Source organism: Psilocybe cubensis, chromosome 7 (genome assembly GCF_017499595.1).
Source record: "Psilocybe cubensis strain MGC-MH-2018 chromosome 7, whole genome shotgun sequence".
In the NCBI taxonomy this organism is placed as follows: Eukaryota; Fungi; Basidiomycota; class Agaricomycetes; order Agaricales; family Agrocybaceae; genus Psilocybe; species Psilocybe cubensis.
This window is the reverse complement of record NC_063005.1, coordinates 459,642-473,820: the sequence shown is the minus strand read 5'-3', so window position 1 is coordinate 473,820 and position 14,179 is coordinate 459,642. Positions and strand designations below refer to the sequence as shown.

Genomic DNA, 14,179 nt, shown 5'->3' with positions numbered 1-14,179 from the left:
ATTTCCGACCTTTCAATTCGTACTAGTACATAGTAATTATAATGTACAATAGAGGTTCACTGGATGTTGAGCGGAAGCCAGACTAATTTTTGCTTCCCATGCTAAGCCAGTTTCCTAGACCAAGTCCCTTGTATATTTTGTCAAGGCCCTAGCGATCTGTCAATGATTTATTGGAAAAGAAAGATAGTATAATCTTACAGTGGCAGCGACAATTCCTCGCAATAAACCGTCGAGGCCAAGACCCTTGAGAAGATTTCCAACGAGGTTAAGGACACCGGCCAAAAGAAGACCAACGCCTCCAACAATCTGAGTCAATGGCTCTGTATAACATCCTACAAGTTATTTGCGTTTAAATGGACTAGAATCATGAATGCTTACGGCCCAAGGCATCTAGCAAAGGTCCAAGGTCTCTCTTTGCTTTGGGGAAGTTGTTGAGTTTGTCTCGAGCCCATTCGATCGTTCCTCCGACTTCTTCAACCATCTTAAAGCCATGTAAGCTATCAAAAATTGGATGAACGAGAGACTACGAAACATACCACTTTGAGAGCTTCAGCAAGGCGTTGTTCCTCTGGCGTAGCTTTGTGGTCTTGCATGTTGCGTTTGGCATTGTTAGAGAGACGGTTGTCGGGGTCTGCACCTCTGACGGCGCCGTTGGTCTCGTTTAAGATCTTCTCCGCTTGCTCAAGGAGTGGGCGAACCTGCTTGACCAGCGCCTGCTCGTCGCGGTCGTCTTCCTTTTGCGATTCAAAGTTTTCAATGTTCTATACAAATGGCATTAGTTATGCCAAGGTCCAATGAAACTAATTGTTTGTTACCTTTCGAATCATGCGGCACAACGGTGTGACTCGAGAGTTGGCATCCTCGATGAGCGAAGAAAGGCGCAAAGCAAGCTCCTTGTCGGTTTGAGATTGCTTCTGCGATTGATCGCCGTGAGTCTCTCCGTGCACAGACTGGTTCGGAGTGTTGATTCCCAAGTTTTCTGCGATTTCGGACATGCTGTATGATATTCTGCCCTTATCCCACCCTCTTTCAACCCTTTATATGTAGTCAGTACATTTAACATGACATCACACCGTGGCGCACCCGTTCATTATTGGAATCCGTTTGCATGCGCTTGAGGCGCGCCTGTGGGCGGAATCATGAGCCATTCAGTTCGCGCAGGCCCTTGACACTGCGAGTCTGGACACTGATCGTCAAGGATGTACGGCATGACGATATATCTGTCATGAATGGAGTATCTCCCCAAACTCTTCATCACATCATCGCCTCAATATTTTCAGTTACCCCACGTCCATCTGCTTAAAATTTCGAGACAATGAATGTCCTACTTCAGCGCGTCATTGTTCTCGGTTTGACCATGGTTATTCTAGAAGAATTTCGTGAGGGTATCATGCACTGCATCACTGCCAAGTCACCTGTCAGATTCCAGACACGCACAGACCAGTTTCCCAGGAGACATTGCAAATCGAATTGTAAATTTCCTCTGCATACACTCGTGTCTGAAATGGATATGTAGAACTTGACCACACAGAAGGTAACAGAAGCTGTTCAGCGAACAAGACGGTGAGCAACAAATTGATTTACTAAGGCTCCACCATGACTTAAAACGGCTATGTATGGTACAATGCAAGTCAGTGCAACACCATTAGGCAGTGGTGTTTGTGTTGTAGAGAGGCTCATCAAGTGTCACAGGGACTACGTTAAGCAGGCGTGAGTCCTAATTAATATTCATGATACAAAATTCGTGAGACGATAGGAGTATCTGGCGATAGTGAGAAAGTAGTACACTAAATAATGTGGAAAGTCCTCTGCGTCATACAACCCTACTATATCTACCGTCCAATGTCCTTGGTGAAAACCTTCCCTAGAGTCGTGGTCGTCTTCTCGACAATGACTACTTTATTTCCCAACGAGTCCAACACCGTAATCGCTTGATAATCCTTTCCCTTTCTCGGCTCTTTGTCCAAAATTGTGGTGCCCATCGTTTTGATCTTTTCGTAGACCTGCCTCCAGCAATCGGTCTCGACTTGAAGAAATACACCGTCCCCAGCTTGGTTTCCCACGGCTCGTTTATCCCTCTCTGTTTTCGCCTCTTTGAACCTCAGAGAGGCCTGTGGGGTAAACTCGACGAGATTGGGTGGTGTAGCGACGACGAAGCGCTCTCCATTGATCTCCTCGTCGCATTTGATATTGAAATCGAGAGTGCCGACGTAGAATCGTGCTGCGTCCGAAATTTTATGGCACATGACGGTGATAAGAGAGAGTGAATCAGAGCGAATCAATGGGTCAGAGACGGACATGGCTATGTGTGCGGTTGGTGCAGTGCTTCTGACTTCGAAGATTGAAGAATAATCTGTTTGACTGGAACGCCTTTCTACTTGAAGCTATATATCCAATGACATCAGACGCCCAGAATTGACCGTCGAAAACGCAAGATAGTATATGACTTCATAGCTCCAGTTTGTGAGGTATAGGACCATGTGGTATGTTAACCAGTCTGCTGGAGTACTGAATATAGACGCCGGTTCCACTACGTATCAAGGACTCAGGAACAGACAAAAGATGACATCACTCTGCCTGCTCCTCGCGAATTAATCATTCTCTCCTTAGAATTCCTCAGAAATAGTGTACATAAGTCATGTAATTTTCAATCTCTTCCCTACTTCTCCATATTAAGACTTCGTCAAGAAACTTGAGCCACAATGTCCGACGAATCTCGCTCTCGATCCGTCTCTCCAGAACCTGCAATGCAGGCTGATTCTCTGCCATCGACACCATCTCAACCTCCTTCTCGGCGTCGGCGTCAGAACCGCCCTCAGCAGCTTCCACCACAACAGCAACAGCCACCACAGCAACAAGGTCTTATTCCCAGCGGTGGTCACCCTCTCGAAGGAGCTGCTGGCCCGGCAGGTCAGCTCCTTGGAAATACACTTGGGCAGGTGATGGGAGGTGGCCAGCCTCAGCCAGGAGGAGGTCAAAAGGATACATTAAAGCTCAGGCTCGATTTAAATCTCGATGTCGATGTTCAAATAAAGGCAAGGATTCATGGAGACGTCACCCTTTCTCTATTGTGAGTCAAATTTTGTTTCTAGACCGAACGTAGCCCAGATGTCACTGATATTATTTCTCTGTACACATTAGCGGGTAGAGAGTTCATGTTACGAGCAATACTATTGGCATCGCATGTAACCATTGACGACTTTACGCATGAGCCGATGGACTTACTTACTATTCGTTATTGGACATTTGTAGCCTGTAACACATAATTCGAATTAATTTCCCTATGGGTTACTCCAAGCATTATTTAATGAGGCATTGTGTACACAATCCGTGCTCTGTCCTCGCCCACGTACATGACATCTTACTCATACGTCGAGCCGTTGTTTTCAGAGAAGGAGATGACGCCATATCTTACCACAAGTGATATCATACTGTATCTACTCCGGGTAGTACATCCCATTTTTAACATGGTGAAAGCATAGTACTGTAGTTCAGATTTATCAAAGGAATCGACTTCGCTTTGACACGCCTCAAAGCTCAGCGCTCATGGGGTATGGCACACACACTTAATTTGAAGTCATCGTTAGGTACGAAAATGTCCATAATTATTATGAGTCGTTTCCAAATGGTATTTCAAATCTCGAAACAAGTAAAATACGGTAATAATGTTCGTTCCAGGTCATGAAGTATCTTGAAGGTGATTATGAGTCTCTAAGTTAACTGAAATGGCTTCTTCCAGTGACGTGTTCTGCCGCTCCAATGGCCGCTTTCTAGTTACTAAGTCGGTTGTACATTTCAGTCACTGCCTCGGGTTTGCAGTTTGATAACTAGCATTCGAAGAACAAGAGAAAAAAAACTCACAGAAGAGACAAAGTTACGTCGCCATGAATTCTGGCCTTGATTTGAACGTCGACATCGAGATTCAAATCCAGTCGCAACTTGAGGGTATCCTTGCCGCCGCTTCCGGATTGCTGGCCGCCGCCCGTAACCTGGCCGAGAGTATTTCCGAGGAGCTGGCCTGCTTGACCGGCGGGCTGTGCAAGCTGATTGGCTCCTCCTCCCTGCTGCTGGGGCTGCTGGTACTGTTGAACCTGCTGCTGCGACTGTGGCTGTGGCTGAGCGCGGCGGCGACTTGGGCGGCTTGGAGCTTGTTGCTGCTGAGGTTGTGGTGATTGGGGTGCGTTGTCGTCGTTCTCCCACTGTTCCATGGGGTTTGGGGAGGCGGATCGAGAGCGTGATTCGTCAGACATAGCAGTCGTCGTGGATGTGGTAGAAATTAAGCGGGGCTAATGGTATAGTGAAATTTGAAGAAAGGCAGCTAGGAGCGCAGCTATTCAGGTATTTGTATCACATTCCAACGACAAACGAAGATGTCATAATCTCCACGATTACGCTACAAGCCAAATTCTGTGGGTCATTGGTGGCTCGTGGAGATTCTTCCCCAATGATCCAAGTCCAGGCATTCAAAATAACCGAGAAAAAATAAGCGCCTGACGAAAGCCCACGTGCCAGGAACACAAACTTCTAGATTGTTCCTGGCCAATCAATGCCATTATAATGCGGAATAAATGAATTTATAATTCCTTTCCGTCGTCGATCAGCCTTTTAATTGATTGTAATTAGTGTCGAGTAGATTGAACCCCAACTCTCGAAGGTCAAAGCTCGACTGCTCAAATTATTTTTAAGTTATTCAATGTCAAGCGTCTCTTTTTGCATTGACCAACCTCCAAACCAACTGAATAACTTGTCGTCATGATTGACTCGCACAATGTAACTCCACAAGTCGCCTCGTGTCAACTCAGCCTTGCAAGTTGCAGGACCTCGTGGTGCATTTGTTGTTTTTCTTATTTTCTCGCACGGTCAAGCTGACCCGAGCAAATTTCTAAAATAAACCGTACCTTGATATCTATGGATATGATATCACAATGACATCAAGTACCATCATACTGCATAATTTGCATTTCGTTTGCTGGATACTGTTGGAACCTATTCTCTCGATTTGACGTTGCTTAATTCACTATCACAAAACCATGGAGGTCATTGGTATTGTCGGTGTAGCTGCTGCTTCTGTGTCCATCCCTTTGGCTGCAGTAGCCGCTTCTACAGCAGTAGTTGGCATTTCACAAGGAGTCAACAGCTCACAGCAAGGTGGGGGTGGCGGAAAGGCGGCCGAACCAGATAAATCCGATCCCAGGCTCGCCAAGTTCAATCTGGTGGCAGAATGTTCAATGCCCGTCTCATCCCCAGGACTATCTCCTGCAAAGCTGGTTCACGGTAAGATCGTTGTCCTGCGAAAAGGGAAAGTGAGTGTTCCCGCCTGAGATGGTATTTTTAAGTTACTTACCACTTCTTGGAATGAAGTTATATCTCGACGTAGCTGATCCTGAATATCGAATATTCAGTGATGGTCATCCTTTCTCCGGGTTCTACCTTGAGTACCCAGTTGGGAACAAACCTCTATCACTTGTCAGCACAATCTCCCGTGATCCACCGGAACTGAACTGGATATATGCCGACGACGATACTTTGGAACTGAAATACGGAAATAAGACAGCCAGCATGAATCACATTCACGGTCCTTGGGATTGGACGGCAGATCAGAGTGCCATGGTACTGGAGGGATGGGAAGGTTTCGTGGCATTAGAGGAGTCTCCTGGAGTCTGGAGCCTCTACTTCGACCAGGATGACGATTTGTTGGAGTCGAGTGGTATTGCAAATGGCCGGAGGGTTGTCGAATGCAGTTTGAGGAGACGTCTAGAGCCTCCAAAAAAGAGCTGATTGGCTTGTCATCAGTGGGTCGAGAACTTCTTGTAGTCTCGCTTTGTAGTTCGAAATAATTGGGCATGATATTAAATTGCTTATTCTTATGGAAGTAAGAGTTTGGATTTCCGATTATTAGATTCTAGAATGTTTTAAATCATCTTGTATCTCTGAAATGCACGCTGACACATAGAATATAGATGGTTTTCGGGATAGAACCTCCCGGTGACTCGATATCATTGACTACAAATTTGATAGGTCAGCAACTACTAAGCCTGCTTTTTAACTTCTGCATGAACGGGATAATTCAATCCGACAAGGCAAGGATCATCAATGGTGTTCACGGCGGGGGCTCTGGGGATGCTCCTAAGCTCATGCTTACGAAAATTCCAGTAGGTTCAAGTTGAGTCAACAGTATCAAAAGGGGACAGAACTTACATAAAGACGCAAGGTTCTCTCTCACAGGAGACAATTGTACTTTCAGAATCACTCACCGACTGAACCCGACTCCGTAAACCTGATTTGAAGACTGTTTGAAGAGACGTGGGACTCGGAGATTGAATGTAATAGGTTCAATGCCGCAGCGCTGTTAACGATAGTAGACTTTAATTGACTACTGCATAGAACCAAGCCACGTCCTCGTCGTAGCTCTAAGGTCAGGCTTGAGGGAGAAAATTCGAGTGAGGCCAAAAGGCACAGCCCTCCGCGTTACGTGAGTCGTCCGCGTCAGCGTTCAACGGTTTTTCTTTATTATCATCATCTCTGCGGCCTAACGGTCTTTTCAGTTCCACAAAACCATGCACTACCAATTATGGTGGTTTCCACGTATTGAACTTGAACATTTACCTGCAACCTCGGAATTGCACGATCTTTCTGATCCTAATCAGCCTACGCGTCGAGACAAATTACACCGCAATAATGCTGCTGCGATTGAAGGAACAGAACAACCGAAGCAAAACGAAGCAATGTACCATACAATCTTCTCCATATATTGATTTTCATTTCGACACTTGCGTGGCTAGAAATGATGTGCCGGCCTCCAGAAAGAAAACATGCCTGTGTCTGACGACGCTGCCGGCCAACCCCAATTTCTGAACGATAGGTAAGCCGATTTGCACATTATGAATATGTGATCTGAATTCCTCCCATACAATCTAGGTAAGCAATATTCAAGCGCACCCCATTGTCCCACGTATTTTGTGTCACTGTAACTCGAAGCAACAAGCTGGCGGCTGTGGCCACTCCCGACTGATGAAAAGAATGGTGGAGACAGCAAATTTCTGACTTGAGAATAATGGAACATCACGTCTATCGTTCAGTTTCTAAGGCTTCTTTTGACCTTGTGCGGGAAAAAAACTTATGTTTATCAGAGCCTTTCTCAGTGTGTATTGTGCTCTGTATCAGGCGCTAATACGTAAAAGGAGATATCCACTCAAACGCGCGCGACCATCGGTACCGCCTCAAACCACCGCATGTTCAGATCAAACGGAATGGATTATTGTATCAAATGTGAAGCACACTGGACATCCCGCCAAAGGTCGTTATCCATAGGCTACGGTGCTAATCGGACTGTGCTCGCCGACGAGCTTCGTATGCTGTGCTTGCGGATGGGCTGTCAATTGCGTTCGAAAAGAATGCGCCGGCCAGTCAAACTGAAATCATGTTTTTGGTCGGTGTACTTACAGAAAGTGTGTATTCTGTAGGTTCCACAACTTCCACTTGGTGAAAAAAATGGCAGACAGAAGCCTAGGGCGGCCATGAGCTTAATTGAAATTGGCGTGAGTGATCAGTAACAGGCTATTTTTAATTCTTTAAAATTCTAACATCCCAGTGTTACAGTGATAGAATCATTTCAAGCGACAGCCGATCTGACGTTCGGTGCTTATGAACCTGTCATCTCTCTTCAAACATCTACCTAATTCCTTCAGGATCGATGGAGAGGCATATAAGCCTGAAAACCGTCCAGAGGAATGCAACATTCATCGTTTTCTTTTACTTTTACGTTCTAGAGAAATAGGATGCATCCTACAATTAACGTTTTGGCTACTTTGTCTGCTGCATCCACCGTGGTATTTGCTGCACTAGGCCCCTCCACTGATTTGGTCATAGGAAATAAAGCTATCTCACCCGATGGTTTTACTCGCTCGTATGTCTTCAAACATGTTGCTTTCGATGATTTGAGTCTAACTGTTGGTTGTAGTGCAGTGTTAGCGGGTGGATCTGCAGATACAATACAGTTTCCCGGCCCAGCTATAACAGCTCAGAAAGTGGGTTCGAGTTGTTGTATTCGGATGCTCCTCCTGAAACGCTGCGCATCTAGGGAGAGGCATTCAGCATCAATGTCATTGACCAGCTAACCGACACGTCAATGTTAACGACTACAAGTATTGTAAGCCTATGACGCCACCATTTACTATCGTCCTTATTAAATCCCATTCTGATTGTAGCATTGGCATGGATTTTTCCAAGAAAACACTAGTTGGGCAGACGGCCCCGTGGGGGTGAACCAATGCCCTATATCTCCCGGGCACTCCTTTTTGTACCAATTTTCCGACCCAAATCAAGCGGGAACCTATTGGTATCACTCTCATCATGGTGACTGACTCATTTAGTCTTGAATTGAACACACATTGAGCTTTACCTTTTAGCTGCCCAATACTGCGATGGCCTCCGAGGACCAATGGTCGTATATGACCCACAAGACCCCCATTTGGACAAGTATGTTTTTCTTTATTCTTTACGAAAAAGCGGTACTGATTTGATTCCACGTATGTAGATATGATGTTGACGATGGTGAGCCAAAAGATCTTAATTTTCCCAGTGGGTGTTAATCATGACTTCATTCCCAGAGTCGACAATCATTACGCTCTCTGACTGGTAAAGTATCTGATACCGATTTCCATTATGGGTGGCTGATATGACTTTATTTTTTAGGTATCACACTCCTTCTCCTTCGGCTGGAACCCTCCCGAAATCAGACGCGACATTGATTAATGGGGTTGGAAGATATACCGGCGGACCTGCTGTGCCTCTTACAGTCATCACAGTAGAACAAAATAAGCGCTATCGCTTCCGTTTAGTGTCTATGTCGTGCGATCCAAACTTCACATTCAATATTGATGGCCATAACATGGTAGGTGACCCTCGTCTACCGAATGACAGTGACTAGCTCACAATGTCCATCTTGCAGACTATTATTGAAGTTGACGGTGTCAACGTCAAGCCTCTCGTTGTGGACTCTATTCAAATATTTGCAGGACAGCGCTATTCCTTTGTGTTGAATGCCACTCAAGCACAGGGGGGAAACTATTGGATTCGTGCCAAACCGAATCTCGCAAATAGCATCGGGTTTGATGGAGGGCTCAACTCGGCCATCCTGCGATACTCAGGATCTCCTGAAGTTGAGCCTACCACCGCTCTCTCCCTTAGCAATCCCCTAGTAGAGACTAACCTCCACCCGCTTGACGGCCCTGGCGTGCCAGGGGTTGCTCAACAAGGGGCAGCAGATGTCAACCTAAATCTTGCCATCACATTCAACGGTAAAGCCTTTGCCGTGAATGGTGCGACCTTCCAGCCACCTACTCTCCCCGTTCTGCTTCAAATCCTGAGCAAGCAATTCACGCCTCAGCAACTCCTTCCATCTGGAAGTGTTTACCCACTACCAGCCAACAGCGTCGTTGAGCTCTCCTTACCGGGTGGCGCAGCAGGAAGCCCGCACCCGTTCCATCTTCATGGAGTATGTGAACCCCCATGTTTCATGCATCCACCCGCTTACTTATTGTATCCTGTAGCACAATTTCCATGTCATTCGAAGCGCTGGAAGCACACAGTACAACTACGTTGACCCTGTCATACGTGATGTGGTTAATATTGGGAGCGCAGGCGATAATGTTACCATTCGCTTTGCCACGGACAATGCTGGTCCATGGATTCTACACTGGTAAGCTGGCACCTCTTTATCATGCCTATCAAAATGCTGACTGTCGCAACACTGAAGCCACATCGATTGGCACCTCCAGCTGTAATTGTTTCACCATTATTTTGCCGACAGTGGCAGTAGCTGATCATCTCTTTTTAGCGGTCTTGCTGTTGTTTTTGCCGAGGACATCTCAACTATTGAAAATAGCCAACATCCTCGTATGTTCCTGTCCAATTCAGCGAGAATGACGTCTCACTCTATTTAATCAGCGGCCTATGATGACCTATGTCCAACCTATAATGCTCTACCTCCTCAGACGTTTAATTAAACTGAAGAGTTCGTAAACTTTCGGTCATATATAGAAAAGATGGAATCTGTGTATCACAAAATAAACTAATATTATGGCTCCCATTGTATCTATATTTTTTATGGGTGTTGACTGCACTTTCCTCAGATTAAGAATGTGTTAACAAGGTGTTCCAACTAAATAGGTTAGTAGCCCCTATCTTCAACGCGACCGGGACCATTTGCCGGCAGCCGGTCGAAACAGTATCAGGCCACACAGTTTCTCTTCCCACTACCACTACACAATGACTCAACTAGATTCTCAGTCTTACAAACAGGATACACCCGTATTCGGGCACAATATGCTCCAGTACTACACTCTGGATCCAGATTACATCAATCTGAACAATGGTGAAATCTCACGAGAATTTGTCTGGGCCTAAATTGTGAAAATATTCTCGTTAGGATCATATGGAACGACCCCTCTCCCAGTCCAACGTGCTGTGGTTGAGCTGCAAGCCAAGATTGAGTCAAAACCAGACCTGTTCCATCGAGTTTTGTTTCAACCGATGCTCATAGAGGTGCGAGAGAGGCTGGCAAGTCTTATCGGGGCGAAGACGGACGAGGTTGTGCTCGTCACCAACGCATCAATGGGCCTCAACGTTGTCCTGCGGAACATAGATTGGGAAGAAGGGGACATCATCATCGCATGTAAGTGAGGTACATTGAGTGCATAGAAGCCTGACTGAATTCCTTCTGATTTCAGTCACCACGACGTACAACTCGATATCACGGACTGCCGCCTATCTGAGCGACAAGCCGCCCCACCCGACAATAACAGTGATAGACCTCGCGTTTCCGATGACTCATAACGACATCATTAATAAATTCAAGGCCCACCTGGAAGCACACCCAGCCAAACCAAACAAAAAGCGCGTTGCAATTATTGACAGTATCGTATCCAACCCCGGTGTCTTGCTTCCGTGGCAAGAGTTGGTCAATATTTGTAAAGATTCAGGAGTTTGGAGTGTCGTTGATGCAGCACATTCCATCGGACAAGAAGTCGGACTGAACTTGTCAGAAATCGCTCCAGATTTTTGGATATCTGTACGTGTTTTTATCTTTTCGAAATATGTGAAGAAAATGACGTAGACAGAATTGCCACAAATGGCTCTCTGCAAAGAGATCCTGTGCAGTTCTATACGTTCCCGAGCGGTAAGCACATGAACCTCAAGGAGGTAAAAACTTGACCTTCTTTAGAAACCAGCACATTGTCCGGTCATCGATACCTACTTCGGCATATTACATCTCACCTCAGGATCGTCATGGTCAACCAAACTTTGTCAAGCAATATGAATGTGAGATCGTTAGCCTGACCCGCTGTATATGATCTCATCACATTTGCAGGGAACGGCACGATAGACTACACGGCGTATCTGACTGTGAAGGATGGTTTGTGGTTTACAGAATAAAAATTCATGCGCTCTAACCTTTTCAGCCCTGGAATTTCGAAACTGGATGGGCGGTGAGGAAAAGATCAACGACTATTGCCACAACCTTGCAATCACTGGTGGACGGCGAATGGCAGAAATCATGGAGACAGAGGTTATGGACCCCAGCGGTGAACTTACGCTGAACATGGTGAGCTCTTTTAATGATTCCCACTTTGTGATTCAGAAACCTGGTATAGGTAAATGTCGAGCTTCCGCTTCCAGGCGATGTCAGCGAGGCAGTAGGTACAAAGATGCATGCCAGCTTGCAACATAAAATGCTATTGGAGCAAAACGCGTACTCTGCACACTTTTATCACAATGGAAGGTGGTGGACTAGATGTAGCGCCCAGGTTTGGAACGAGGTATGCGCGAGTATGTTATGGTATTTCACTGATATCTTCGCTTACCATATGTGAATAGTTGGATGATTTTGAAAAGATTGCGCAGAAATGGGTGCAAGCTTGTAAGGAAGTCAAAGAGGAACTTGGTCTGGGAGATGGAAAATGAGCCGTCTTACGATTTATTTAAAATGTATGTATTGGACATCTCAGAACTTTGTGGATATTTCTTGAATATCTCTGATTTCTTGAGTTTGTTACGACGAGTATAGGCTCGTTATTTTCCCGGGCCATGTAGGTAACATCTAGTAACGGGTGGACATTCTTATCGTGTGCCAATACTGGTGGCACCGATTCGAATTAGGACTGGCATCTGTAATCCTACTGTCTGTCCGAACACAAGTCGGGAAGGTGACTGGCTTACAGTCACATAATGTAATTCAACTCTGTAAATATGAAATCACATTCAGGAAATCAAGGACTCGTACCGCGGTGCGCAGCGACACCCTTCAACTCAAGTAAAATATTCTCTTATATTTAGTAGATACAAGGTAATTTTAAGTACCTTTAACAAATGCACAGACCTACTTCTGATTTTCTTCCCGATTTCCTCCAAACCTCAGAATCATTGATTCTGTTTAGGAGCCGCTGTCGGCGCCTGTAGTATACAACGTGGTAAACCATCTAATCTAACCGATCTGATAAACATATAAGATCAACATCATTTCCATTTCGGCGCGGTCACGTTCGGCTATGTTGTCATATTTTGGGTCATCACGTTCGTATGTTATTGAATCCCATTCATGGACGAAGTCCCAACATAATCCACCTTAACCACTACCTTCGATATCGATATGTCTTCAGTGCAGGCTGTATTCAAGATCATACCCACCACTCAGCAATACGACTGGGGAAAGATCGGCAAGGATTCCAAAGTCGCCCAGTTCGCGTCGGCCTCGCAAATTCCAGGCTTTGCTATCGATGAGGGATCGCCATATGCAGAGGTGCGAGTGGTGACACGTCCGTCTTCTATATGTTTATAATGGCTACCATGTACAGTTATGGATGGGTACGCACCCAAAGTCTCCGTCGCATGTACGATCCTCGAATCAAGTTCTGTCCGAGTACTTGGAACAACATTCAGAACTCATCGGCACTCCCATAATCGAAAAGTTCGACGCCGCGAACGGAAATCTTCCATTTCTCTTCAAAGTTCTGTCAATTGCAAAGGCGTTGAGTATCCAGACTCACCCTGACAAAAAGACGGCGGAACAATTGCATGTTCAATTCCCGGATATCTACAAGGGTGAGCTATGCCAGATATTGGCTTGCTTGTCGTGTTCATGTGTGTTCAGATCCCAACCATAAACCCGAGATGGCGCTCGCGATAACGCCATTTCAAGCTCTGTGCGGGTTCCGACCTCTTCCTGAAATAGCAGCGTACTTGAATAGTACACCGGAGTTAAGGTCCATGCTGCCAGCCGCTATTGTCGATGAATTTCTTAAGATATCCAACTCAACAACACCGGAGGGTGGCGCCGAGAAAGCGGCATTGAAGAATGTATTTGCCTCGCTAATGATGGCCGACGAGGAGACAGTCAAGGCCAAGGTCGATACCTTGATGACACGTTACAACTCTGGGGAAACGCACGCTGGGGAGGACCCAGACATCGTGAAGCTTGTGTTGCTGTTGGGGAAACAGTTCCCCGGGGATATTGGGATCTTCTGTGCCTATGTTCTTAACTACGTCGTTCTGAGGCCTGGTGAAGCCATCTTCCTTGGAGCGGGAGAACCCCACGCATACGTATCCGGAGGTATGTAGCCATATTTTCTGCGTTCCGTGTCTTCTTTGACCCTCTTTTAGAATGCATTGAATGCATGGCCAATTCGGATAACGTTATTCGGGCGGGCCTTACTCCTAAGCTGCGCGACGTCCCAAACCTCGTTTCTGGACTCACGTATACTGCCTCTCCGCCAACCAAGCACGTCGTTTATACCAAACCATTCCGAAACGCATCACGCGCGTCCGTATTATACGATCCTCCTATACCCGAATTCTCTGTCGTCAGGGTCAAGATACCAGAAGGCAGCACAAAGGAGTCGGAAGTCCATCCACCTCTTGGAGGGCCTAGTGTTATTATCGTCACGGAAGGACAAGGGCAGGTGAGTTGGAATGATGATGCCGAGTCCCTGGATGTCAGTCTTGGGGATGTATTTTTTGTCGGAGCTGCTACAAAGGTCAAATTCACAATTAAAGGTGACGAAACTTTTGTCATCTACCGTGCGTTTGTGGAGGCTGGATGAGGTGAACACAGACTTTGCGTTGTAAGAGAAGAAGTGTAATAAAATGTAGAGTATATGGACAAAATGATATTTCAGCATGG

At 46.0% G+C, this 14,179-nt stretch overlaps 8 protein-coding genes across 8 annotated transcripts; 5 read left to right on the top strand and 3 right to left on the bottom strand.

Moving 5' to 3' along the window:
• Positions 1 to 82: 82 nt before the first annotated feature.
• JR316_0007694 (uncharacterized protein) lies at positions 83 to 995 on the bottom strand (the record flags this gene model as incomplete). Its single annotated transcript, XM_047893425.1, has 5 exons — positions 83 to 148; positions 199 to 320; positions 379 to 481; positions 537 to 761; positions 816 to 995. 5 exons carry the CDS (start codon positions 993 to 995, stop codon positions 83 to 85), a joined length of 696 nt encoding a protein of 231 aa, XP_047746740.1.
• An 837-nt stretch (positions 996 to 1,832) lies between these two features.
• Positions 1,833 to 2,300, bottom strand: JR316_0007693 (uncharacterized protein; the record flags this gene model as incomplete). The annotated part of the gene is made up of 1 exon (XM_047893424.1): positions 1,833 to 2,300. The coding sequence occupies one exon, from the start codon at positions 2,298 to 2,300 to the stop codon at positions 1,833 to 1,835; it is 468 nt and encodes a 155-aa protein (XP_047746739.1).
• Positions 2,301 to 2,702: 402 nt separating this feature from the next.
• Positions 2,703 to 3,266, top strand: JR316_0007692 (uncharacterized protein; the record flags this gene model as incomplete). The annotated part of the gene is made up of 2 exons (XM_047893423.1): positions 2,703 to 3,070; positions 3,149 to 3,266. The coding sequence occupies 2 exons, from the start codon at positions 2,703 to 2,705 to the stop codon at positions 3,264 to 3,266; spliced, it is 486 nt and encodes a 161-aa protein (XP_047746738.1).
• A 591-nt stretch (positions 3,267 to 3,857) lies between these two features.
• On the bottom strand, positions 3,858 to 4,250 carry JR316_0007691 (uncharacterized protein; the record flags this gene model as incomplete). Its single annotated transcript, XM_047893422.1, has 1 exon — positions 3,858 to 4,250. One exon carries the CDS (start codon positions 4,248 to 4,250, stop codon positions 3,858 to 3,860), a length of 393 nt encoding a protein of 130 aa, XP_047746737.1.
• A 780-nt stretch (positions 4,251 to 5,030) lies between these two features.
• Positions 5,031 to 5,778, top strand: JR316_0007690 (uncharacterized protein; the record flags this gene model as incomplete). The annotated part of the gene is made up of 2 exons (XM_047893421.1): positions 5,031 to 5,303; positions 5,362 to 5,778. 2 exons carry the CDS (start codon positions 5,031 to 5,033, stop codon positions 5,776 to 5,778), a joined length of 690 nt encoding a protein of 229 aa, XP_047746736.1.
• Positions 5,779 to 7,778: 2,000 nt separating this feature from the next.
• JR316_0007689 (fatty-acyl coenzyme A oxidase) lies at positions 7,779 to 10,007 on the top strand (the record flags this gene model as incomplete). The annotated part of the gene is made up of 13 exons (XM_047893420.1): positions 7,779 to 7,906; positions 7,961 to 8,027; positions 8,081 to 8,149; positions 8,208 to 8,355; positions 8,409 to 8,478; positions 8,537 to 8,553; positions 8,610 to 8,637; positions 8,695 to 8,893; positions 8,951 to 9,496; positions 9,552 to 9,700; positions 9,758 to 9,781; positions 9,839 to 9,897; positions 9,949 to 10,007. The coding sequence occupies 13 exons, from the start codon at positions 7,779 to 7,781 to the stop codon at positions 10,005 to 10,007; spliced, it is 1,563 nt and encodes a 520-aa protein (XP_047746735.1).
• A 262-nt stretch (positions 10,008 to 10,269) lies between these two features.
• JR316_0007688 (Hercynylcysteine sulfoxide lyase) lies at positions 10,270 to 11,964 on the top strand (the record flags this gene model as incomplete). Its single annotated transcript, XM_047893419.1, has 9 exons — positions 10,270 to 10,375; positions 10,430 to 10,675; positions 10,731 to 11,071; positions 11,121 to 11,179; positions 11,225 to 11,322; positions 11,372 to 11,416; positions 11,463 to 11,605; positions 11,655 to 11,819; positions 11,878 to 11,964. 9 exons carry the CDS (start codon positions 10,270 to 10,272, stop codon positions 11,962 to 11,964), a joined length of 1,290 nt encoding a protein of 429 aa, XP_047746734.1.
• A 685-nt stretch (positions 11,965 to 12,649) lies between these two features.
• Positions 12,650 to 14,099, top strand: JR316_0007687 (Mannose-6-phosphate isomerase; the record flags this gene model as incomplete). The annotated part of the gene is made up of 4 exons (XM_047893418.1): positions 12,650 to 12,799; positions 12,855 to 13,101; positions 13,151 to 13,609; positions 13,660 to 14,099. 4 exons carry the CDS (start codon positions 12,650 to 12,652, stop codon positions 14,097 to 14,099), a joined length of 1,296 nt encoding a protein of 431 aa, XP_047746733.1.
• Positions 14,100 to 14,179: the final 80 nt, after the last annotated feature.